Source organism: Chinchilla lanigera, unplaced genomic scaffold, assembly GCF_000276665.1.
Source record: "Chinchilla lanigera isolate Chin_1 unplaced genomic scaffold, ChiLan1.0 scaffold00193, whole genome shotgun sequence".
In the NCBI taxonomy this organism is placed as follows: domain Eukaryota; kingdom Metazoa; phylum Chordata; class Mammalia; order Rodentia; family Chinchillidae; genus Chinchilla; species Chinchilla lanigera.
Window position 1 is genome coordinate 781,187 of NW_004955594.1, and position 26,432 is coordinate 807,618.

A 26,432-nucleotide genomic window follows, 5' to 3' on the forward strand; every position below is an offset into this window, starting at 1 on the left:
AAAGTAGGTATTGATGATCTTCTGAATTTCTTCAGGATCTGTAGTGATTTCACCCCTTTCATTCCTTATTGCATGTATTTCAGTTTTTTCTTTCTTTTTTTGATAAGGTTGGCTAGGGGTTTGTCTGTTTTACTTATTCTTTCAAAGAACCAACTCTTTAAACACCTTTTTTTTTTTTTGGTTTTTTTCTGGTGCCAGGGATTGAACTCACGACCTTGCACTTGCCAGGCAGGTGCTATGCCACTGAGCTAAATCCTCAGCCCCAGAACCAATTCTTTGATTCATTAGTTCTTTGTATTTTTTTTTAGTCTCCATTGCGTTAATTTCTGCTCTGAGCTTTATAACTTCCTGCCTTCTTTGGGCTCTGGTTTTGATTTGCTCTTCTTTTTGTAGGAACTTGAGGTGCAGCATAAGATCGTTTATTTGTGCTTGTTCTGGTTTCCTGAGGTGGGAGTTCACTGCTCTAAATTTCCCTCTGAGGACTGCTTTCATTGCATCCCACAGGTTCCTGTAGGTTGTATCTCCATTTTTGTTTGTTTGTAAATAGTGTTTAATACCTACTTTGATTTCATCTGTGACCCATTGGTTGTTCAGGAGGATGTTATTTAATTTCCAACTGTTTATGGAGTTTTTGTGTTTTCTTTTGTCATTAATTTCCAATTTCATTGCACTGTGGTCTGATAGTATACATGGGATACTTTCAATTCCTTTGCATTTACTTAAACATGTTCTATGTACTAGTATATGGTGTATTTTAGAGAATGTCCCATGTGCAGCTGAGAAAAATGTGTATTCTGATGCTGTTGCATGGAATACTCTGTAAAGGTCTACTAAGTCCATATGTTCACACGTTTGGTTCAGTTCTGTTATTTCTTTCCGAATTTTTTGTGTAGTTGATCTATCTGCTTGTGACAGTGGTGTGTTAAAGTCCCGTATTATGATTGTGTTGCTACTTATGTCATTTTTCATGTCTGTTAGAATTTGTCTTGTATAGGTGGGTGCTCCTATATTTGGTGCATAGATGTTTACGATTGTTATCTCTTCCTCTTGAAGCTTCCCCTTCACAAGTATGTAGTGACCTTCTTTATCTCTTTTGATTGTTCTTGGCTTGAAGTTCACGTTGTCTGCAAACAGAATAGCTACACCTACTTTTTTCTGGGTTCGTGTCACATGGAGTATTGTTTTCCATCTTTTAATTTTCAGTCTTTGAATTTCCTTTTGAGTTAAATGTGTTTATTTTATATAGCATATTATTGGGTATTGTTTCCTAATCCACTCTGCAAGTTTGCTTCTTTTGGTTGGTGCATTGAGACCATTTACATTGATGGTTATAACAGATATGTACTGGCTTATCTTTGTCATGCTGTTCTCCTGCTGGTGGATCCTCCTTTCTCCCTCTGTTTAATTGCTTGCTCTGCTTATTGGTTCCTTTGTATTGTTGTTCTTGAAGTTGTGGTCTGTTTTATCTCTTTCTAGTACACTTTGTAGCCTTGGTTTGGTGCTCATGAATTTCTTCAGTTGTTCTTTATCATGAAAATATCTTATTTCTCCATTAAATTTGACAGATAGCTTTGCAGGGCACCTCAATCTGGGTTGGAAGTTGTTTTCTTTCAGTACCTGAAGTACTTCAGTCCAAGCTCTTCTTGCCTTGATGGTTTGTGTTGAGAAGTCTGCCATGATTCTGATAGGCTTTCCTTTATAGGTGATCTGTTTCTTTTCTCTAACAGCTTTTAATATTCTGAGCTTTTGTTGAGTTTCGGGATCTTGATCACTATATGTCTGGGTGTAGATTTATTTTGGCTATATGCTTCACTTATCTGGATGTCTGATTCTTTTACCATGCCTGGGAAATTTTCTGCTATTATTTCTGCAAATAGTCTTTTTATGTCATTTGTGTTGGCACCTGCTGTTTTATTAATACCTATTAATCTGACATTGTTTCTCTTTGCTTAGTCTTGCAGTTGTTGAATTGTTGTTTCCTGGTTCCTTGTTGTTTTTAAGAGATCCCTCCTTTCACATTCATTAGTGGCAGTGCTATCTGCAAGGTCTGAAAGTCTATCTTCAGCTTTGTTCAGGCAGTTTTGCAAGCTTTCAAGGGAATATTTAAGTTCTTTGATATGTGTTTGCATGTGTTTCATATCTTCTCGGTCTTTTCTATTTTGTTCCCTGAATGTTTCCATGAGTTGTCTATGCTCTTCTATTTTCTTGTCTATGTCATCTTTGTATATGTTGAACATTTCTTTCATTATTGTTTTCATTTCTTTTCTCACCTGAGACATTATTTCCAATTTGATGTCTTCTACAGCCTGATGGAGTTGTTTCTTTACTTCAGTTGCTATCATTTCAGAAATTTCAGGTTTATGACTTCCAGGCTCTTCCGTGTTGATGCCTCCTGGACTTGTTTTGGGTGGTGTGGAGGTCTGGAATTGCATTTTGTTCCTTCATTTTCTCATTTTTGAACAACCAGAGATTCCCTGTAGTGCAGTCTCACTGTCCTGATTATTCGTGAGTGGCAGAACGAGAGCCTGAAGATCCCCAGTGCTCAATGTAGCTCCAGTACTGGTGTGTGGTGGCAGCCTAGCCCAGGCCGACACACTGTGTGTCCCAGGTAGCCACCGAGGCCCCAGAGGGAGCCTGAGGCTTTGCCTGTCTTGCACACTGTTCAGGGAGGCAGAGCCCAGACTCACAGGGCTTCCCAAAGATTTCCGGAGCTCAGCCCAGCCTGGGATGACACACTATGGGTGTGGCGGGTAGCCACTGAGGCCCCAGAGGATGCCCGAGGTTTCACCTGCTTTGCACGCTGGTCAGGGAGGCAGAGTCCAGACTCACCGGGCTTCCCGAAGATGTCCTCAGTTCAGCCCACCCTAAATTTATATCTACTTGGTTTGTTGAAAGGAGCAGTTAATGCTTAAATTGTTTTTGGCCAATTTTGTATGCTTGTATCTGGTAATCTGAACAACTAATTTGAAGACAACAGTATGGAATATAACAACAATTGTTGAATTCCTACCATCTTGTTTAGTGAAACTCTGTATCGTTTTTGATGTTTTATGTTATTATTTTTCATTCTCTTTAATTGTTTGATCAATCTTCCATTGTTACAGCTGGTAATCTGAGCAACTTCATTGAAGATAACAATATGTAATATAACAACCATTGTTAATTTCCTATCATCTTGTTTTGAAATTCTGTATTATTTTTGTTTTTGTCTTTGTAGTTGTTGTTTTGTTATTGTTTTTTCTCTTTAAAATAAAAAAAGGAGAATAGCTGAGTCAGATGGAACCTCTACTTTTAGTTTCATGAGGAATCTCCACACTGATTTCCACAGTGGATGGAACAGTCTACACTCCCACCAACAGTGGAGAAGGGTTCCTTTTCTTCCACATCACTGCCAGCATTTGTTTTTGATTTCTTGATGATAGCCATTCTTTCTGGGGTGAGATGGAATCTCAGTGTTGTTTTAATTTGCATCTCTTGAATGATCAGTGATATTCAACATTTTTTTGTATAATTATTTCCCATTTCTATTTCTTCATCTGAGAAGTGTCCATTCCTTTCATATTCCCATTTTTGGATTTGCTCTTTAAATTTGGGGGGTATTTTTTTTTTTGAGTTCTTTATATATTCTAGATATTAGTCCTTTGTCTATGGGACAGCTGCCAAAATATTTTTCCCGCTCTGTGGACTACCTCTTTACTCTGTTGATGATTTCATTTTCTGTCTGAAAGTGTTTAATGAAGTGAGATCACACTCATTGGTTCTTTGTGATATTTCCCATGAAGTCAGGGTTTTGCTCATAAAGTCTGCCTATACGTATATCTTCAAGAGTTCTACTTATTCTGTCTTCCAGCACATTTAGTGTTTCCATTTCAATATTTAGATCTTTGATCCACTTTTATTTTAGTTTCCTATATGTTGAGAGACATGGGGCTAGTTTTGGTTTTGGGCATGTGGAAAACCACTTTTTCCAGCACCATTTATTAAAGAGTCTATCTTTCTTCCAGTGAAGGTATTTGGCCACTTTTTCAAAGATAAGTGGGTGAGTGTGTTTGGAGTTGTTTCTGCATCTTCTAATCTGTTCCACTGGGTCTGTTTTGTTTTGTTTTGTTTTTGCCAGTACCATGCTGTTTTATCACAGTTGCTTTTCAATATGACTTTAAATCAGGGATTATGATGCCCCCTGTCTTTCCTTTGTTGCCTAGAATTGCTTTTGCTATCCTAGGTCTCTTTTGGTTCATTGTTTTCTCTAATTCTGTGAGGTATGTTATTGGTATTTTGATTGGGATTGCCTTAAATCTGTGCAACAATTTTGGGAGTATGGCCATTTTCACTATGTTGGTTTTTCCTACCCAAGAACAAGGGATATCTTTCCATTTTCTGATATCTGCTTCAATTTCCTTTTTCAGAGTACTGTAGTTTTCAATGTAAAGATTTTTACTTTGTTAGACTGATTCCTAAGTATTTAATTTTTTTCTAATGCCATTGTGAAAAGTGTGGTTTTCCTAATTTCTCTCTCAGTGGGTTTGTTATTTGTGTACAGGAATGCTTTTGATTTTTGAGTGTTGACTTTGTATCCAGCTAGACAATGGATTTTGGTGATTAAATCTGAAAGTCTTTTGGTGGAGTTTTTGGGGTCTTCTATGTAGAGTATCATGTCATCTGCAAATAATGATAATTTAGCTTCTTCCTTTTCTATCTTTATTTCTTTCTCTTGTCTAATTGCTCTGGCTAATGTTTCCAGAACTGTGTTAAATTGGAGTACTTAAACAAAAGAAAAACAGAGAATTCATACAATGAAAAAACAGTATAATGACAAGAATCAGTACATATATTAATAATAACACTAAATGTGAATGGTTTTAACTCTCCAAACAAAAGACCAGACTTACAGAGGGGATCAAGAACAAAGATCCAGGCAGGCGTGGTGGCTCATGCCTGTAATCCCAGCATTTGGGAGGCTGAGGCAGGAGGATTTCTGTGAGTTCGAGGCCAACCTGAAGTGCATAGTGAAACCCTGTCTCAAAAAGAAAAAAAGAAGAAAAAAAAAGACCCAACTATACATTACCTGCAAGAGACTCTTAGAGATGATAAAGAAATTCAGCAAAATGGCAGCCTACAAAATCAACACACAAAAATCAATAGCTTTCCTATACACCAATAATAAATCCATAAAGAAAGAAATTAGTAAAATACTTTCATTCATGATAGTTTCAAAAAAAAAAATAGATACCGAGGAATCAACCTAACCAAGGGAGATGAAAGATCTCTGTAATGAAAACTACAGAACTCTGAAGAAAGAAAGTGAAGAGGGCACTAGAAAATGGAAAGACAATTCTTGTTCCAGAATAGGTACATAACTGAAATGGTCATATTAACAAAATTGGTCTATAGACTTAAGGTGTTCCCAGTCAAAATACCAACAACTGGAAACACCATCACAACAACTGGAGAAGCCATCCTAATATTTACATACAACCAGCAGTGATCCTGAATAGCCAAAGCAATTCTGAGCAATAGGCATCACAATTCAAGATTTCATTTTTGTTTTCTGTGGTTTGGTTTTGTATGGTTTGGTTTGGTTTGGTTTGGTTTGGTTTGGTTGAGTCAGGGTCTCATTATGTAGCTCAGACTGGCCTCAAACTCATGGTGATCCTCCTGCCTCAGTCTCGCAAGTGCTAGGAATACAGGCAAGAGCCACCATGCTCTGCAAGATTTAAAAGTATGTTTAAAAGCTATAGTTTCAAAAACAACATGATACAATTATAAAAATAGACATACAGATCAATAGACTAGAACAGCAGATGCTGAAACAAGCCCATGAACCTTCAGCAACCTGATTAAAAAAGACAGCCTCTTTAATAGTGCTGAGGAAACTGGCTATCCGCTTGCAGAAAATTGACACTAGACCCATATCACTCACCACATACTAAACTAAAATCAAAATGGAATGAAGATCTAGATATAAAAAGAAGAAACTTTGAAACTGCTGGAAGATAACATAGGGCTGGGATGGCGAACCTTTTAGAGCTTTCAATGACGCAAACACCCCCCTCCCCGTGGCATATGTCCCATAGGTTCCCCACCACTGACATAGGGTAAACAATTAAATCCATAGGCCCAGGCAAAGACTTCCTGAACAGAAATTCAGTAGCACAGGAAATAATATCAAGAACCAACAGATGTGATTATGTCAAATTAGAAGGCCTCTAGGTAGCAAAGAAAACAATCAATAGAGAGAAGAGACAACCTATAGAATGAAAAAAATTTGCCAACTACTCCTCAGGACTCCTTTCCCCTCACACCCTTGCCAGAATTTGTTGCTCTTTGTGTTCTTAAGGCTGACCATTCTGACAGGGATGAGGAAAAACTTCAGAATAGTTTGGATTTGCATTTCTCTAATAGCTAACTATTAGAGAAATAGTTAAATATGGTAAACACTCAACATGGTAAACACTCTTCATGTACTTATTGGCCATTTGTACTACTTTTGAGAACTCAGAAATTGACACTCGCAAGCAAATGATGCAAATCAAAAATGATCAAATGAACCAAATAGACATTTCTCAAAAGAAGTACAAAATGAAAACTCTTTCAAATAGAAAATAATTACCCCATTTCTAGGAGACACTTCATATTCATTATTTTAGTCACAATGAGACATAAAATTCAACCCACCAAAATCTGTCAGCACTCACTTATGTAGGGATTGGCCAGAGAGAGTGAACATGTAATTTTCTCTAGGTAATTTTGAGCATCCTCACTCCAGAAAGGTGCACTGTGGTGTGCCTTTCTTTCTATCTTTTTTTCTTTCTGTATGTCTTTCTTTCTGCCTTTTTATGAGACAGGGTCTCTCTATGCAGTGCAGGCTGGCCTTGAACTCTCTTTGTGGCCCAGGCTGGCCTCGAACTTGCAAAGATCCTCCTGCCTCAGCCTCCCAAGTACTGGGATTGCAGACATGTGCCACCACGCCCAGGTCTACCTTTCTTTAAGTATGGGAGAAGTGTACTAGGCTGAGAAAGTTGCTATCTGAGATTTAATTTTACTACTTCTTTTTATTATTTATTTATATATATTTGTTTAGTTTGAAGTACTGGGAATTGAACCTAGGATCTTTGCATTGAGCCACATTCCCATCCCTTTTTAAAATTTTTTTTTAATTTTGAGACAAGGTCTCCCTAAATTGCCCAGGCTGGGCTCAAACTCGTGAATCTCCTGTATCAGCCTCCGGAGTGTTAGGATTATAATCATGCACCACCATACTTCTACTACCTCTTGCCAGGGCCAAATTTTCTAACAGCAATAAATATGTCTCTTCTATTTTCTTCTGTAAGTTTTACAGTTTAGGTCTTACTTGTAAGTGTTTAATCCATTCTGAGCTGATGTCATGTATGTTATGAGAAAAGAGTCAAATCTCAGTTTTATGTATGTAGATATTCAGTTTTTCCATTACTGTTTACTATCCTCTCCTCACTGTGTGATCTGGGCATCCTTGTTTAAAATTTATTGATAGTAAATGCACTGATTTCTTTCTGTGCTTTCTATTCTGTTTCATAAGTCAGTATGTCTTCTTTTATGTGAGTATCATACTACTTTTCTTACTATAGTCTTGTAATATGTTGAAATCTGAAAATGTGATGACTGATAGCTTTGCTACAGTTTGCTTTGATTTAAGGGTTCTTTTGTGGTTCCATGTGAACCTAGGATATTTTTCCATTCCTGTAAAGAATGTCATTGAGATTTTGGTAGAGATTGCAGTGAACATGTGGAACACTTTGAGTCATTTGGATATTTTAGCAGAAATAATTCTTCCAATTCATCAGTATGAGGTATCTTTCATTTCCCTTGCACTGAGAAATGCAAAAGCTTTGCATTTTCTCCATTGATTATACTATTAGCTGTAAGATCTTCCTATATGGTCATTATTACACTCAAGTGAGTTCTTTCTGTAACTATTTTCTTGACAGTGTTTATTATAAATATATGCTAACTTTTGCAAAGTGCTTTTTCTGCATATATTGGAAGGATTATGTGGTTTTTATCTTTTATATATCAACCTGGTATATCACATTGATGATTTTTGTTATGTTCAGCTATCCTTGTATCCTACAGAGAAGTCCTACCTGTTCATATTATATAATTATTGTAATGTATTGTTGAATTTTGTTTACTAATGTTTGAGGATTTTGTATTTGTGTTCATTAAGGACCATGTTGCTGTTTTAGTGTTTTATATTTCAAGTGGAACAATTACTAACCCTTCTCGTAAGGCAGGCCTAGTAGCAGCAAACTCTCACAGTCTTTGTCTGGGAAAGTCTTAATCTCTTATTTATTCTTGAAGGACAATTGTTCAAAGTAAAATACTATTGGATGGAGTATTTTTTCTTTCATTACTTTGAATATATCATCCTGCTGTCTCTTGAACTGTAAAGTTTCTGCTGAGAAATATGCTGTAGTGTTATGAAACTGTCTTATATTTGATGTCACTTTTTAAATTTTTTTATTTCAAAGAGAAAAACTAAAACAAAATTTCAAAACAAAATAATAGGATGGTAACAATGGTTAATACACTACATTTGTTATCTTTAAATGAGTAACTCAGAATACAAGATATCTGCATTTAATTATCCAAGCAATATTAGCACAAACCTTTCTTTTCAATGAACTAAAAGAAAGTGTAGTATAACTATCTTGTATTTATATATTTTTCCCTTCCATCTTTTCTTCTTTCCCCCATCCCAATTAAAGAAATGGAATAACGATAGGAAATGAAGAAGTTAAATTATCATTATTTGAAGATGACATGATATTCTACAGAGAAGACCCCCAAAACTCCACTAAAATTGTTAGATTTAATAACCAAATGCAGTAGCATAGCTGAATACAAAATTAACACTCAAAAACCAATAGCCTTCCTGTACACTAATAACAAACTCACTGAGACAGAAAGTAGGGAAACAGGACCTTTCACAAGATCGTTTAAAAAAATACCTAGGAATCAATCTAATAAAGAATATAGAAGACCTCTACACTGAAAACTACAGTACTCTGAAAAAAGAGATTGAAGCAGATATCAGAAAATGGAAAGCTATCCCTTGCTCTTGGGAAGGAAGAACCAGTATAGTGAAAATGTCTACACTTCCAAAACTGTTATACAGATTTGATGCAATTCCAATCAAAATTCCAACAGCATATCTCACATAAATAGAGAAAACAATCCTAAAATTCATTTGGAACCAGAAGAGTCGTAGAATAGCAAAGGCAATTCTGGGCAACAAAAGCAAGACAGGGGGCATCACAATCCCTGACTTGGTACTACAAAGCTGCTGTGATAAAATCAGCATGGTACTGGCAAAAAAACAGACTTGAAGACCAGTGGGACAGATCAGAAGATGCAGAAACATCTCCAGACACACTCATCCATCTTATCTCTGACAAAGGTGCCAAACACATTAAGTGGAGGAAAGATAGCCTGGATCCGTTTCTGAAGTAATGGACTGGCATGGCTCCCAGGAGTTCCCCGGGCATGCAAACTACCCATAGACCATAGTAGTGTGGAGCTAGAGCTGAGTCACAGAATTTCTTTAGGGTGCACAGTTGTTCAACTTACATTAGTCCATTTTCTGTTCCTATGACAAAAAAAACCTGAGGCTGAATAACTTATAAATAAAAGATTAATTTAGCTCATAGTTCTGAAGGTTCAATACCATTGCACTGGGTTATGCTCATCCACGGTGAGAGTCAAATGGCAGATAAGATCACAGTAGTGGAGTGGCATGGAGAGGGAGATCATGTGACAATACAGAAAGGCAGAATATAATTCAGGGCCAGGCTTGCTTTTTTATAACAACTCACTCTTTTTTTATTTTTTGTCTTTTTGAGACAGGGTTTCACCATGCAGTTCAGGCAGGTCTTGACCTCACTTTGTACCCCAGGCTGGCCTCAAACTCACAGTGATTCTCCTGCCTCAGCCTCCCGTGTGCTGGGATTACAGGCGTGCACCACCATGCCCAGCCTAACAACTCACTGTTGTGCAGAGTAACAGCGATCCCGTTGGAACTACCCTAATCTTTTCTGAAGGCAGTGGCCCCAGTGACTTCCCACTGGGCTCTACCTTTCAAAGGTCCTGGCACCTATCAACATCACTGCAGCGGGGACCAAGCTTCCAAATCACAGCTAAATCATAGACACCTGTTACTGGGAGTGTAAACAGGGCTTGCCCCTCCCATGTCTCTGAAGGGATAAGGATGGTATCCAGACTACACACAAGTGGGTTGGAGTTACATCCATGGCAGGTCAGCTGCTTCTGCAGCCAGGACCACAGTTTGCAGCCGGTCACTAAGGTTCAGGCTTGCCTTATCAAAGCAACTACACTTGGTTTGGGGCTCCACTGAGGTTTCTTAACCTCTTACCTGGATTCCAAGACTCCAACAAAGGTACTTTTGACTATGGATGGCTGCCAAGTCATTGTTCCTATGGAGGGAAAATGAGAGCAAGGTATCTCCTATTCCACCAATTTACTGCTTTTCTAATTGCTCCCAGGTGATACCATACTGGAACAGCAAAGCTCTAAGTTGCTTCTTCAACGTTTATACGCTTTATACAGGAACCCAAGGTAGAAAATGACTTCATTTTCCACTGGATGAGGCATAATCTTGTTCCACTCTTCCTGGTGCTTTTATCCTTCACACATACTATCCTAACATCTATCTACTCAGCACGGTTTTACTTAGATATTTGATTCTGATAAGAAATGTACATGGCAATATTAGAAATAAGCTATGACAATATTAGAAATTAGAAAGAGAAATTGCTTTACATTTTGTATTTGCTTTCCATTTATCTGTGATAATCCCTCCTAACAGGTCTTCTTTGGCAATGTAGATTCATCTGGAATAAAACACAATATTTTTAATCCTCCAATTATTGCACGGTACATCCGTTTGCACCCAACTCATTATAACATCCGCAGCACTCTTCGCATGGAGTTGATGGGCTGTGATTTAAATAGTAAGTTCCAAGTCACTCCACATCCTTTCATTGCCCAAGCATGAGCAGTGTCACTAACTATTCTACTTGTCTTGAAACTGGGAGGAGGGGCTAACTGTCTCAGGACACTGAACAGAACTATCAGAAATAAAACCAACACAGGCCTGAGAAAACCTGGGAATTTGTTAGCTTAGCCATGTGATTTCCCAGAGGCAACCACATCCTATATTTTTCTTACCGAGAAAAATCAGAGTTAAACAGAGCTGAGCAGAACTGACCAGCAGTTGCACGTTAGCAATAATAGAATTTGTGCAAGTTTAGTGCCTAAGAATTGATCATGATTACAGAGCTCTAGAGTATTGGAGCCCGCCCAGTGAAACCCAGGCTGTAGCCTGTCCTTGTGATAATATTCTCTTATCATTTCTTTGAGGTTGCAGCATACCACTGGGAATGGAGAGTAAATTAATATCAGACACACAGATTACTGCCTCATCCTACTTAATTAATAAGTTTGCTACCTGGTCTCCTTCACAAGCCCGACTTCATCTCCAGGGCAGGACTAATGCCTGGAGACCTCAGGTAAGAAGCAGCATCTCTACCACCCAGCTGATGTAGAGCAGGAAGTAGGGCTTGGAGAGAATAAGGAAGCCCTTATTTCTTCAGAAGTGTTTCTGTCAACTATTTTCCTAAAATAGTGTCTAGAGGATGTGAGGGCAATCTGGCTGCGACATCTGTCACTCCATTCATCACCAGGGTTGATTCGGCTGATCTGGCTGGCTAGGGGGGGTGTCCCCTTCCTCCCTCAATGCTCCATGTGCGTCCCTCCCGAAGCTGCACGCCTGGTCGAAGAGGACGACCACCTCCCATTAGAGGAGGACTGTTCTTCGGCCAGAGGTATAGGAGGAACTGCGCTCCCCTGCTAGAACCTCCAAACAAGCTCTCAAAAAGTGTCTAGAAAGGTTGACTATGGGCATACACACAGGTTTTTTGTGAATATCCATGTGATTTCACACAGCGCTCGTTGAGGGGAAGAGTGATCACTAATTGAATTTTCAGTCTCCAGTAGTGGCGTAATATATGTCAAACAATAATAGCACACTTTAGCTTCAGTTTTACAGATAAGTATTAAGTATTAACAATTAGCTTTCTTCTAGATCTCTCTGGACTTCAATAGAAAGAGTTACAGTTACAGAGACTTCATTGGACAAAGATATTTTCCAGAGCCACCAAGGTTATAATTTTCCATTACTGAATAGCTTTTAAGGGAGCTAATAGAATTAATTACCTTTGCTCTTCCAGGGGTTTATTTTAAATGAAATAGTTTTTACATGCATTGCCAATGTACATATTTGTCCGTCTGTATATGGCTCTTATGTTCACTCAGCATTTATTAGACTCCTTTGAAGTGGTTCTCTCTGAGGATACAGGAATGAGTTATGAAAAATGTTGGTCCTAAATTTTCTTAGTCAAATAAGGAAGACTTAACAACTGTTGAAGTGAAGCGTGATCTAGGCATGGTGCTGCATGCTTGTAATACCGCCCCTCTGAGAGTTCAAGTCCCAACTGGACACCTTAATCACTTAGTGAGATCTTGTTTTGAAATTTAAAGAGTTATGTGAGGATACTTCATTGTGAAGGCCCCAAATTCAATCCCCAGTACTCAGAGACAATAATTCAAAGAAATAGGTGCTATGGTATGGTTAAGAATGGGACTGGAGATTTTTAGGAGCAAATGGTGACTGACAGACTACTAGTCCAACACTACTTTCCTCAGGTGAATAATCCAAAAGAGTGGCTGCAAGTGGACTTCCAAAAGACAATAAAAGTCACTGGAATAATTACCCAGGGAGTGAAATCTTTCCTGACCAGCATGTTTGTAAAGGAATTCCTCATCTCCAGCAGTCAAGATGGCCATCACTGGACTCTCTTTTTACAAAATGGCAAAATAAAGGTATGAGTTATCATAAGAAAGACACAAAACCTCTCCTAGAGCTTCATTTTTAGAGATAAACCAGATTGATATGGATCGGACTCTTAGGGTAAAATTTACTGAGTTATCCATGGTACCAAGACACTGTGAACAGCATCCTAAGAGAACACAGCGACTCTAACCAAGAATATAAAATGCCAAGAAAATGACTGTTATGGTCTCTATCCAGATGTCTCCCCAAAGCCTCAGGCACTCATGAGTGGGACTTGGGGCGGTGACTGGATCATGGGGGTGTGATACTCATCCGTGGATTAGTTCAGAGGAGTTTGTATCTCACTGTGATGTGGGAGGTGGAGCCTGGTTGGAGGAGGTGCTCACGAAGAGCGGGGCCTGGAAGAGTCTGTCTCCCCCCTCCTCTCTTGATCTCTCCCTGTTTCCTGCCACCATGCCATGAGGTATGTCACCTCTGTGATGGCCCTCTCCCATGTTGCCCTGCCTTGCAACCAGGCAACTACAGGCCAAAACCTCTACAAACTGTGAGCCAGAATAAACTTCTCCTCCTTTATGTTTTGAGTGTCAGGAATTGTGTTGCAAGGATGAGAAAGTAACTAAGACAGTGACAGAGTAGAGCCAAGAGCTGACTCTCCCCATTGGTCTTGATGTCATGGAGGTTGGTGGCAAGAATCAGAGAGCTGAAGAATGAGTTGTTCGTCTAATGCTGTAGTCTTGTCAGCATCCTAGTTTCTCAAGCCTGGTTGAATTTCAACTTTACTGACATAAACAGTCTTCACTAGGTTTGCTAGATAATTCAAATGGTACTCATTGTAAGCATGACGTGAAGTGTTGGCAATCCATGGGTAATAGGAAGAAGAGCTCATATCTGTCTTATTGTTAATTTTCTTTCCCACCAATAATTAACCGTGGTGTGGTTAGTCAGCTTTCCGTTACTCTAACCACATATGTGAGATAATAAACTTATAAAGATGAAAGACGTTTAGAATATATGACAACAAAAGTATAAAAATTAGGATGATGGTAAATAGAATAAGGGGTTCTAGGAGGTAAAAGTGTAGACTTTTATCTAGGAGGTAAAAGTGTAGACTAACATTAAACCTAGATAATTTGATGCATGTTACAATTTATAGGATAACCAATAAGAATAATAGACTATAAAATAGTGCATAGGACTCCCAAAATGATAGAAGAAAATATATAAATAATGAAATATACTCAATAAGTTTAAATGAAAACAAGTAGATAAAGAAACATGAAACAGGCAGGGAAATTAGCAAGATGGCAAAATTAATTAAAAATATAAAGTGATTATATATACTGCAAATGGACAAATGTTTCAGTTACAAAACAAAGCATTACTCAAAAAGCAAAGCCAAAATCTCTGCCCTTTACAAGAGACATATTTAAACATTAGATAAAAAAGCATCAGATCAAAAGTTAAAAAAAGAAATTCCGCAAATATTATCTATAAGATTTGTGTTGTACTTCTATGGATGGCAGAAGCTTTCTACATATGCTCCTTGACACTCAGTGAACAGTACAGTAGCTGGGTACTGTATTCGGGACAAAACTGGGCTTCGATTGTCCTCTAGTGCTGAGATAATGATAACACACTAGCTGACTCATGGCAAACCTAGACTTAGCCTTCCATCTAGTGCTGAAATGGTGAAAGTGACGGTAGACGCAGAGAAAACAAGCAGCCAGTTTAGAAAATCTGCAGACAGGCACAAACAGAACTCGACTAGGAAGACAAATGAGTACTCGATCCCTCGCTTCCCACATGAGTTGATAACAAACAGCAAGAGAGTTTAGGAAACCGTAACGTCCACCTAGAACTCAAAATATGGTGCCAGCAACGCATCAGGCAGGGATCGGTATGGGAGAACTCTCTGAATTTAAAGCAGCTCTTGTAAGGAAACTCAATGAGCTTGAAGAAAACACACAAAAAATTTCAGTAGGCTACCAGAGAAACTTAACTAAAACATAGAAACAATTTTAACAATAAGAGAGAAATCCTTTTGCTAAAAAATATACTGGGCAAAATTAAAAACACAATAGAAGGCATCAATAGCAGAATAAACCAAACAGAAGGGAGAATTTGTGATCTTGAAGATAGGCTATTTAAAAATATAAAATTTGAGGAGAAGAAAGAAAAAAGAATGAAGAGAAATGAAGAAAGCATACAGGAACTTTGGAGCCGTAGTGAAAGAGATTATCCAGGTTATTAAGGTTCATAAGGAACTTGAGCACACCAATGGGATAGAAAGCTTATTCAAAGAAATAATAACAGGAAACTTCCCAGATCTAAAGTAGGATACAAGTATCCTGGTCCAGGAAAGTTAAAGGTCACCAGTCAAATGCAACTCAAGCAAGGCTTCCCTAAAACATTTATAATCAGGCTCTCAAGGGCAAGAGATAAAGAAAAGATTCTAGAGGCTATAAGAGAAAATAAATAATACACGAAGGAGTCTCAATTCACCTGACAGCAGACTTCTCCACAAATTCACATACTAAGAAAGAAAAAAGACTGAAAATAATGAGCCAAGGTACATCTTAAGAAGCTGAGATGATATCAAAAGAAGCTAAAATCAAGGAAATAATAAAGATCTAAAATTAATGAAATAAAAATATAAGCATATAATAAAGAGAATAAACAAAACCAAAGGTTGGTTCTGTAAAAATTTACAAACTTCTTGCAAGACTAAACAAGATATAAAAAAGAAGGTGCAGATAACCAATACAAAAATTTGCAAAAGGGGACATGAATAAAGATCCTGCAAAAATAAGAGGATATAAGTATTACATTTAGTAAGTTTAGAAAATTAGGTCATATGGATCAATTTCTAGTAAATATAACTTACTCATGAAAGAATAGGAAGTTAGATGTGGTAACACATGCCTGTAATCCCAGCACTTGGGACGCTTGAGGCAGGAGGACTGTCATGAGTTTGAGGCCAATCTGGGCTACATAGTGAGCTCAAGGCCAGTCTCAACTACATAGTGAGACCCTGTCTCAAAAATTTTCAAAGAAAGAGGAGGAGGAGGAGGAAGAGGAGGAGGAGAATTGAAAACCATGATGCCATATTTGTGGACTTCAATCAGTATTCAAAAACCTTACCATATGGCTATACTAAATATTCTACCAAATTTTCAGTAGAGAATATGAATCTCACAAATATTCCTCCAGAATATGAAAATGTATGGTACATTATTCAATTCCTAGAATGATAGCATAACCTCAACAACAAAACTCAAAAAAGACAACTTAGAAGGGAAAATAATGAGCCTATTTTATCCATGAACATTGTGCTACTCAGCTTTTCATTGCTGTAACAAAATACCTGAGTTGGTCAACTTGTAAGGAAAGGAGCAAAATGTAATAGTTTGATCTGGAGTATTCTCCAAAGGCCCCTGTGTTAAAGACCTATTTCCCAGCTTGGTGCTGCTGGCAGGTGGTAGAACGTTTTTAAGAAATTTAAGAGGTGTTGCCCTGAAAAGGAGGAGTGCGGCCCACCCCTTTCCCTCCTTTGTCTCCTGGTTCCCATTAAGTGAACAGGCTTCCTCCACCACAGTCCTGAAAGCAGCAGGACAAACCGACCATGGACTAAAATCAGCAAAAGAAACTGGCACAACAAAATAAACCTGAGCCAAAATAAACCTTTTCTCTTACTAATTTGATTATCTCAGGTATTTATTGCAGTAATAGAAAGCTAATTAAAACAGATCCCAAAGTATTAGCAATACTGATGTAAACTGGATCCACCCTAAGAATTCAAGGCAGGGGGGCTGGGGATTTAGCTCAGCGGCAAAAGCGCCTGCCTGGCAAGCGCAAGGTCGTGAGTTCGGTTCCTGGTACCAGAGAAAAAAAAAAAAGAATTCAAGGCAGGGACTGGGGATATAGCTCAGAGGCGTAAGCGCCTGCCTGACAAGCGCAAGGTCCTGAGTTCAATCCCTGGTATCGCAAAAAAAAAAACAAAACCATGAACTTAAGAATTCAAGGTGGGCATAAACGTGAGAAATTTCATATAACTCATCACAGTAGCAGAATGAAAGATTATATGACCAATAAATGCTGAGAAAGTGTTTCATAAAATTTAACATGTGTTCTTAATGAAAAAAATTAAGAAACTTGAATGTAGTTGTTATGTATTGCGAACATATGCTAATAAAAGTAAACATTTTACAAATCCACAAACTGACTAGAAGAAAAAATATTTAATCTGATAAAGCAAGTATCAAACTTATAGAAATATTATATTTTACGGTGAACCACAGAAAGGTTTTCTTTGAGATTGAGCTTGCCTTCACAGTTCCAGGGTGACAAGATGCTGCAGTCTTGAACTCTCCTGCCTCTTTCTTTGCCCTCCCACAACCCCTCCCATCAAACCATACTCCTTGCTGTGTGCTTGTGTTACCATTCTAGAGTCCTACCCATGTGTGGGAGAACAGCTGCATTAGTAGCTAATGACAGTGGCTATGGCTTATTCAGTCCTCGTTGTATACTCATCTGCAATGGCAAATCCACTCACTGAGAAGTCAGTCAGCCGGCTGGTGCCTAATGACCTCCACCTCCAAATGACCTAACCTAGGTGCTAGGTGTGACCTAGGGCAGAGCGTTCAATTGCACTGAGATTTGGAAAGTGGGTGAGAATATTTCAGATACACGGCATAGCTAGAGTAAAAGCCTCCACAGCAGGCAAGCAAGGTCCTCTTAATTCCAGATGTCGCACCCAGGTTCCCTGGCCCATCTAAGCACCTACCAGGTTTTGAGCTCAGATCAGTGGAAGCAATTTGAAGTAAGAAAAGTGCCTATTTTTTGAGGTGATGCCAAGGAGAGTAAGGGCTATGCTGGGAGAGGAGCTGTAAGCGAGTGACTGACAGAGCAGAAGGACGAACTTGAGGAGTCTGGCTGGAGTGGTATAAAAACGAATTTTGCTCCTGTCAGACAACTAAGAAATGCTATGTTTCCTCTTTCAGGTTTTTCAGGGAAACAAAGACTCCTTCACGCCTGTGGTGAACTCTCTGGACCCACCACTAATGACTCGCTACCTTAGAATTCACCCCCAAAGCTGGGCACACCAGATTGCCCTGAGGCTGGAAGTTCTGGGCTGTGAGGCCCAGCAGCTCTATTGAGGGGCTGCCGTGCCTTCCTCTTCAACTGCAGGACGTTCCCTGACTCGAGGTCATCGTCGCTCTGAGGCTTCTGGGTTGCATACCACCCCACACTGTCCAGAGCACCACCCTTGTTTATGAATTTAAACTGTACACTTCCCTGAAGCCTCCCAAATTATTAGTCCTGCATTTCCTGAAAAGTTAGGACTCACACAGCCACCCCTTCCTCTGCTGTGGAAAAATGGTGTGTTGAAAGTTGCCAGAAGATATTCATGACATAAGCATTTTAGATTAAGCTTCATATATTTAAAATAAGATTCCGACTTGTTATCCTGATCAAGCATGGAACAAAACAGGTTTGGGATCGTAGCAACACACTCGAAATCAAAAGGCAAGTCATTTGCACAATCTGCAAAATGGAGTTAAGAGCTACTACATTAAAGTCCATTTGATTAAATTTATTATCAGAAAAATGTACATATAAAGCCATTCTGTCTTCATTCTTCTTTTGATTTTTTTAAAAACATTTGTGTTTTTCTGTTATCTTTTTGGGTTTTGTTTTAATTCTAATCAACAAAAACAGGTTAAGAATATCGAATTATTGGGAACCCTGAGGTAAAATGAGTGTCTTTTTAAAGTGTGTGATGACCAAGAGAATTAATGGAAATAATAGGGTTCTAAAAAACATATTTTAATATTTTTGTGGAAAAAATGAGAGAAATCCACGGCTGTCTGGGATAGAAGGTATAAACTTTTAATTCCAATAGTGCACTCATTTTACTCCCTCTCTTGCTCAAATAACACAACAATGTAATGGAAAATTTTATTTCATAGCTAAAACCACTTGTAGAATTAAAATTTTAACCACTCTTCTATAGAATTTAGTGATCTCATTTTGACATTTTTTCCCCCATTGACTATACATTTCTATTTCTCAAATACCCTTGAAATCAACTGTTTTGCTTTCTTGGTATTTTCTTTAGTAATGAGTTAAATAAAACACTCACACCTACAAATGCTTTTGAGAATTGTGTTTTTACTTGAGAAGTAAAAATGTGAACAATTATTTTATTTTTTGAGACAGACTGTTGCCGTGTAGTTCAGGCTGGCCTTGAATCCACTATGTAGCTCAGGCTGGCCTTAGACTCGTGGCAGTCCTCAAACTCGTGGCAGTCCTCCTGCCTCAGCCTCCTGAGTGCTGGGATCACAGGTGACCCAGTGTTTGTCGTTTATGCTGCCAAGGTTTGAGGCAGTCTGTAATGCAGCAACAGTTTATAAACAGAGATTCTGGTACTGAAATGGGGATGCTTCCCCCATCAAAAACAACGAAAATACGAGAGCTGCTTTGGAACCTGAAAGTCAGTGAAGTCTTGAAGGACCTTAAGGAGCATGATAGAAAAAATAAAAGTAAAAGTATGAAATGTGTGTAATGAACTGGCCGTTCTAGTTAAGGAGATGTCAAAGTAAACTGTTGAGGGTAATATCTAGTTTCTCTTTGTTGCTTATAGTAAAGGTCATATGAACAAGCTATCAACATAAATTGTATAGTTTTCATGGTTCTGCATATGAGTTAACTGCTCTTATATTTGCATTTAAAACTAGCGTTGCACAACATGAAAATAGACAGTAAAATTCATGCTGGTTAATTCAAATTATTAAATTTTTCCTACTACCTTTGGCTTAGTGATGACTAAGGAAGAACTAAACAAAAGAACAACTGGTTTCTTTTTCTTCTTTTTCTTTTCTTCAATGTCACCAGTTTGAGGGTAAGTGCTCAGTTCCAATAGTAACTTTGGATCACAGATGTTAATATTCGTATTTTATATCCCCTTTGAGCTTCACCAAACTCCCATGTTCATGAGCATTGTAAATACTACATGAAATAAGGGGTCAAGAAACAGCAGGGGACCTGTACACAGCATTTATTTACTCTATTCATGTACCTGCTCCATTGGCCCATTAAACCACTAAGAAATACAACGTCAAAGATAAAATGATTAGACAGGTGTGGTGGCGCATGCCACTTGGGAGGCTGAGGCAAGCGGATAGGCACAAATTCGAGGCCAGCCTGAGCTTCGTAGGAAGACCCTGTCTCAAAAAAAAAACAACAAATAAATAAAATGATTAAAACATTTAAGGCATTGGTATCAGGACATTAAAGTAAACATGAAGTTCTTTAGGGTACAGTCACCTGAGCAACAGCCATGTGAGTGGCCATTAGCAATGGATCCTTCATATATTAAGCCTTCAGATGGCTGCATCCCCAGATTACATGAGAGTGCAGCCCCCAAGTCAGAATTCGGACACCCTGAAATTCCACATCTACAGGAACTATAGGATATTATAAAAGTGTTCTTGTGTACAGGTCTTGATTTTGATGATAACGTCATACAGAAATAGGTAACGTACAGCAGCCATTTATTTTTACACTTGAAAAGTCAGAGCAAGCACAAATGCTGATTGTCGGGTTATGCACATTCTATTTGTTGGCTTACTTTGTGGGCGAAAGCAGTGAATAAATGCGGTGGTTAGGGTGGTTAGCGTTGGGTCCATTCAGGGACTGGTGAAGCATATTTGTGGCTGTCACGGGGCGGGTTGTGGAGATGTGATTTGGGTACTGTGTATGGTCCCTAGCCATTTCCTGACTGACACTGTTTCCTCGCTCTATTTCCTGGCTGCCATGAACTAAGTAGCTTTCCTCTGTCGTACCTTTATGCCATGATGTTTCTGCCTTGGAGAGAGCCAAACAAGGCCTAAATCCCCTTAAAACATGAGTGAAATTAAATCTATCCTCCTCTAAGTTGTGGGTATCAGGGATCGTGTAATACAGAACGTTGTTACAGAAAAGTGGTGTTCTTACTGTGCCTGCGCCTGATTGCAACAGCGAGCAGAAACACTGAAAGGACACCCAGGATTTGGAGGCAGATTTATTTCACATCAGATGGGCACCGATGTGAAGAATCAAGTTGTTTCTCAAAATGACAGGCCCTGATCTCTGGCAGTCTAGGGCTTGTCCGTGATAAGCAAGCAGGAAGTACAAAGGCAGAGTACTTGGCAGTCTCTGATTGGTTCTTACAATATGTATCATAGTGGTCAACCATTTCTAGGAGACAGGAGCAACCAGAACCGCAACAGGAACTATCACGTGGGCAGCTAACAAACTGGTGTATACCGGCGGGAGGGGTCATTTTCTGCTAATTACCACATTTAAAAAGTCAAATGGATAACCAATCATCCCATGATCATATTAAATACTCTTTTTCACCAACTGATTTGAAATGCCACCTTTATCATCTATTAAATTCCATGTAAACACTATTGCAAGGTGTAGCAAATACAGTGTGGTAAGTAAAATAGCATGGAATTCTTCAAGCCTAAGAGGTTATAACTACTGAGAGAATGAGTTTCAGTATCAACACAGATGTATGTGTCTGGACAGAAAAATGACGGCTGGGTTAGCTGTCAAGTGGAGGGAGACTGGGGGAGGATCAAGTGCACTTGGTGATATCATAAAGAGAGTTGTAGAATTCTCTCTGGAACTCCAGAAACCTAAAGAGAAGACTCTGGCCGGCCCTCTGAATACAGAGGTTCAGTTCCATGGATTCTTTGAATACCTTGGTGCTCAGGTGATTTTCAGGTAAGTGGCTTCCCCAGACATGAGTCTGTTCACACCCCATCAAAGATGGGGGATATATCAGTTATAAATATCCTAACAGAAAGTCCAAAACATAATGGCTCAAACAGGGGTTTCTTTTTCTGATACCAACCAATGTGGAGGTGGGCAGATATAGGTGTTGGCAGAGTGGCTTGAGACTGTTGTAACCAGAGTATGCACCATTTCGCTGGCCTTTTCCTTGTGGAAACAAAAAGCTTTTGTAAATGGGAAGAGGAAGAAGGGTCAAAGGGAGGGCAGGGGATTGTGGCAAAAGAAGAATCAAGATATATCTTGCACAGGTACAAACCGCCTCTGATGAATGTGATTATTATGTATATCTGAGGGTTTTTTTTTGTTTGTTTGTTTTTGTTTTTTTTTTTTTGTCTATTTGAGACAGGGTCTCGCTATGCAGTTCAGGCCTTGAGCTCACTTTGTAGCCAAGGCTGGTCTCGAACTTGCAATGATCCTCCTGCCTCAGCCTCCCAAGTGCTGGGATTACAGGCCTGGGCCACCACACCCAGCTGACGTGTATCTAAAGTGTACCAATAAAATTAAGTTTTAAAAAAGACAGCCAGAAGCCTTCCCAAAAGCTACCCATCAGATTTCCAACCCAGATCATATTCATTACATGATCCCACAGTCATTCATAGCCCTTTTCATTTACTCCATCCAAGTAGAGAAGGTGGTTGCAGGAATGGCCAGGAAAGAGAGGACTGAGCTCTTCCCCAGGAAAATTCACCACTCACTCATTTTAAAATAGTAAACACTTGAATAGCCAGGAGAAGAGGCTGAAGGGAAGCGAGGACAGAGATGTTGAATGGCCACACAGGTAATAGGAAAGGGCAGGATTCTGGATATATCTGGTATGTAAAGTTAACAGACTTTTTCCGATAGATAAGCTGTGGGAGTAGAAACGAAGATGCGTTTTGCTTTGGACACTGTCCCCGTTCAGGACCTACTCATATAAGCCAAGGAGTGCTTCTTATGCTTGTGACAGTTGGGAAGCTTTTGGTAATAAGAACTAAATCACCGTTTTCTGATTTTGCAGATAAAGCTGCTCTGGAAAGAACTAAAGACAAAGGGTTGGGGACACAAACTCAGCGGCACAGCACCTGCCCAGCAGGTATAAGGTCCTGAATTCAGTTCTCAGTACCAAAAAGAAAAAAAAAAGAAAGGAAAAGAAAGGAAGAATAAAAGTCATGGAACCCCAAAAGCTGCTTTGCGCTGCACTTCTGCTATGCTCACTGACTTGCTTCTTGTTGGATGCAGAAGCTTCCCCTTCTTTGCATTTCCCTGACTTTGGAATGCAAGAAAAATCAGGATCAAAACCATGCGCGGGGACGTATTTGCTACTAGGATGAATGCTCCTCTCTTTGAAAAATGTAACATTCATGTCTCAGGCCAGGAAGAACTGTTTGTGTGGTTTAAAATACTATTTACAAGAAGGCTAGCTATACCGGTTTGCTTCACCAAGCATTAACTCACTTTCTATGTACCAGATCCCTTGCCGTAGATGGTCAGACAAAGTCATAGATACTAACCTTCACTGAGATTTGACAAATACTCCCAGAAAACAAAGGGATAGTTAAAGTTGTGTTAAGGTGGGAGTAAGGGAAGACTTGCCAAAGGATGTGAAATTTAAAGTAAACCTGGCGGTCCACTTATCTACAATGTTAGGCCGTGACGGCAAACTTTTAGAGAACAGCCCCGAATCCACTTATCTATCGAGAAGTGCCCACACTGCAATTAAACCTGAATATTGAGGGTTTAGTTTAGCAAAAACAATTTATCTGATGCTTGGCTGCTGGGGCGACCTGGCTCAAGTGCTGATAGAGAGGGCTCTGCATGCCTGCTGCAGCACTCGTGCCAGAGGCTCGTCACCACTACCCTAAAACTGCGCTTCCGACACACACACACCCTGCTCAGACCGCAGCTGGGAAGCACTGTGCCGGAAGGGGTGAGCCCTCTGAGCTACACATGGCAGACTTTTGCTCTCCACTCCTTCCGTGAGGTAAAATCACTATACCCTCTCCTTGTGTCCCCGTTTCCTGAAGAAAACACTCTACATCTCTAGCCTTAGTTCGGTCTACAGACTTCCCCCAAGGTCCTCCTCCCAGTTGTGGTGCTCCCCTCTTCCTATGCTCCTAGGGCTGGTGGCCTTCTCTTCCTCTCCCTGGAACAGTGACACTTCAGTCCCCTGAAGAACTCTCAGGCATACTTTAGACAACAAAACTTCGGTTGAGGTTTTATAATCAGTTTTTGCTTTTCTTACACCAAGCACTCCATAAACTTATTACAACCATTCAGGTATCTGGGGCAGAGGTTATTGTTCCTAGTCGATTTGTGAGTAGCCAAAAATGATATCCACCTGAAGATACCTTTTTGAACATCTTAGAGGCAGCACAACATGGTACCATATGCTCTGGGCACCTGGGAGAACATGATATTTGAGAGAGTTGTTTGAATTTGAAGGTTCAGGTGCCATCACTCCCCTGGCTTCCCCTCAGTGAACGTCTGTGCTTTTTCTGCAGGAAAGAACACGTCTTGGCTGAGCAGCTTCAGGACTCACTTGGGTGAGCTCGTCGGGAGCGTCGTGCCTTCAGCAGCCGTTCTGGCTTTTCTTTTCACCCTGTTGCTAATGGGGACTCTCCGCTGCCTCAGGTAAGCTACTGTGGGACAGGGACAGTGGAGGACAGAGGGACCGTGAATGGTGAGGGAACTACGCATAGAAAATATATAATTAATTTTGTTTTCAAGTGCCTGGAAGTTTACCATAATATTTACCTACATAAATCATATGAAACCAAAGACATTCCTGAGGAAATCAAAATAGTTGAACTAATTTTTGTCAATCCAATCAGCATTTATTGAAAGACAGCTACTTGCCTGTCTCTGTATTTTTGGTTTGTTAGTTTGCTTGCTTGTTTGTCTGAGGCAGTCTCTCACTTTGTAATCCAGGCTGGTTTTGAACTCACTATGTAGCCCAAGCTGGTCTCAAACTCAAAGCAGTTCTCCCGTCTCAGCCTCTCAAGTGCCGGGGTTACAGGTGTGCACCACCACACCTGGCTGTCCCTGTCTTGGCTGCTAGAAAGACAGAAAAAGAGGGCAAATAATTACACATTGGTAGGTCCGTGCTGTGGTAGGAGACAGTGTCCATGTAGGGGTATCTATAAAAGTGGTCAGTCAAGAAAGGTATTAGAGGAGATGAGAACAATTGGCCAGTTTGCGAGATGAAATGGATGAAAATAGAGCGTAGGAGTGTGGGGTCTTTCAGTGTTCAAAATCCAAATTGCTTCCAAATTCTCTGATTAGAAGTTAATTAATATTTTGAGGTAAGTTTACTGACAAAGAAACCTAGCACTGGAACTAAGTGACCTATCAAGTGGAAACAGCGTTCAGACCTTTGACCTTCCATGAGGACACCGGCCTCAAAGGCCCTTGGGGAGGGCAACACTCGCTGCACGTGAAAGCAGAGAGAACAATGCGCTGGGAGAGCCCCACGGACAGCGGACAATGAGCTGGGAGCCCCTCCTGAAAGCAGGGTCTGGGCTTCGGCCAGGTCTGCATGGCAGGATTCTAGGGTTAGTCCTCTTCCTGTGCCATCATTGCTAAGGGCGGCAGAGATAAGGAGCAGATACTTGTAGTTCATGAGTCACTTAGTCAAGTTGAGGCACACCCAGACCTGAGAGAACTGAGCAGTACCCAGATACTCTGGACTTTTGAAGTGGGCACAGTGATGATGAAGGAAAGGGTGTGTCCTGGGTCAGATGTTTGAGAAGCAGACAAAGAAACGGGAGTTTGATGCTGGGGTCTCATTCGGGATCAACGGCAGGGGAAAGAAGGGAGAAGTTGGACTGCCTCACAAGAGCCACAAAGCCTTAGTAGACCCCATCAGGGTTGTCCCACACTCACCTGAAATGACCAGAACCCCATAACCCCTCTTCAGTCAGTTACGGAACAGAGCAGCTCTCTGCAGCAAGTACTGATGGAGGCTCTGCCAACAGCGGCCAGAGAAACAAGTCCCAGGAGATGCTGGTGATCAAAAAGATCTCGGTGACAGAGATCGGCTGTATGTTTGCCAGTCCTGTTCCTTCTTCAGAAGAGAAGTGTGAACAACAAAAAAGCCATCACAGAAATGAAGAACCATAAAGGAGAAGAGACATCGATAAAAACATAAAGAAGATATGGAAAACAGGATACAAAATGAAGACAGTATTAAATAGAGATAGTCTTTAGTGAAAGATCAGAGAAAAATGATATATGCAGGAGGCACATAATTGCTTTCTTTGATGAAGAGATCTAAAATAGAAAAACACACTTAAAGTTAAAATTTTGAATGTTACAGCAAGAAAGGAACACTTGAGTCTCTAGTCATAAAGGGCATTTGACACTGGGCTCAGAGTAGACCCTCAATAGTAATCCTTGATTTTTGGTGCATGCAATTTGCAGTGAGAGTTGCAAACCACTTCTGCGCCTCCTCCTTCACCCTGTGTACTCACCTATGCTCCACTGCCTGCAGCTGTAATAAGGGCCAGGCCAGCAGCTCACTACCTGAGGCAATGTCCCGGCACTTGGAAGCAGAGGCGGTCATCAGGGTTTGCTGGTGCTGACAAATCTAGGATATGCGAGTACAAGGAATTCTTTGGTTTTATTATTTGTAATCTTTTCTTTTTGCACTACTTAAGATTAAACCCAGGGATAGCCTACCACTGAGCTATACCCCCAGTCTTTTCTA

The 26,432-nt window shown here is 39.9% G+C and overlaps 2 protein-coding genes across 11 annotated transcripts in view; both read left to right on the forward strand.

Annotated features, from left to right (window-relative positions):
- Positions 1 to 18,915, forward strand: part of F8 (coagulation factor VIII, procoagulant component) — a 141,416-nt gene extending 122,501 nt beyond the window's left edge. For 8 of the 10 annotated variants that reach the window (XM_013509994.1, XM_013509997.1, XM_013509998.1 and 5 more), the window contains 4 exons: positions 10,862 to 11,006; positions 11,416 to 11,564; positions 12,760 to 12,936; positions 17,908 to 18,915. In XM_013509994.1, coding sequence (XP_013365448.1) covers positions 10,862 to 11,006; positions 11,416 to 11,564; positions 12,760 to 12,936; positions 17,908 to 18,063 — 627 coding nt within the window. In that variant the 3' untranslated portion in view covers positions 18,064 to 18,915. The other 2 variants (XM_013510000.1, XR_001232543.1) reach the window with 2 other exon arrangements.
- A 3,304-nt stretch (positions 18,916 to 22,219) lies between these two features.
- Smim9 (small integral membrane protein 9) overlaps positions 22,220 to 26,432 on the forward strand; it is a 13,330-nt gene continuing 9,117 nt past the window's right edge. Inside the window, exons 1-2 of the mRNA XM_005414667.2 lie at positions 22,220 to 22,820; positions 24,229 to 24,358. Coding sequence (XP_005414724.1) covers positions 22,682 to 22,820; positions 24,229 to 24,358 — 269 coding nt within the window. The 5' untranslated portion in view covers positions 22,220 to 22,681. The remainder of the gene's footprint in view (positions 22,821 to 24,228; positions 24,359 to 26,432) is intronic.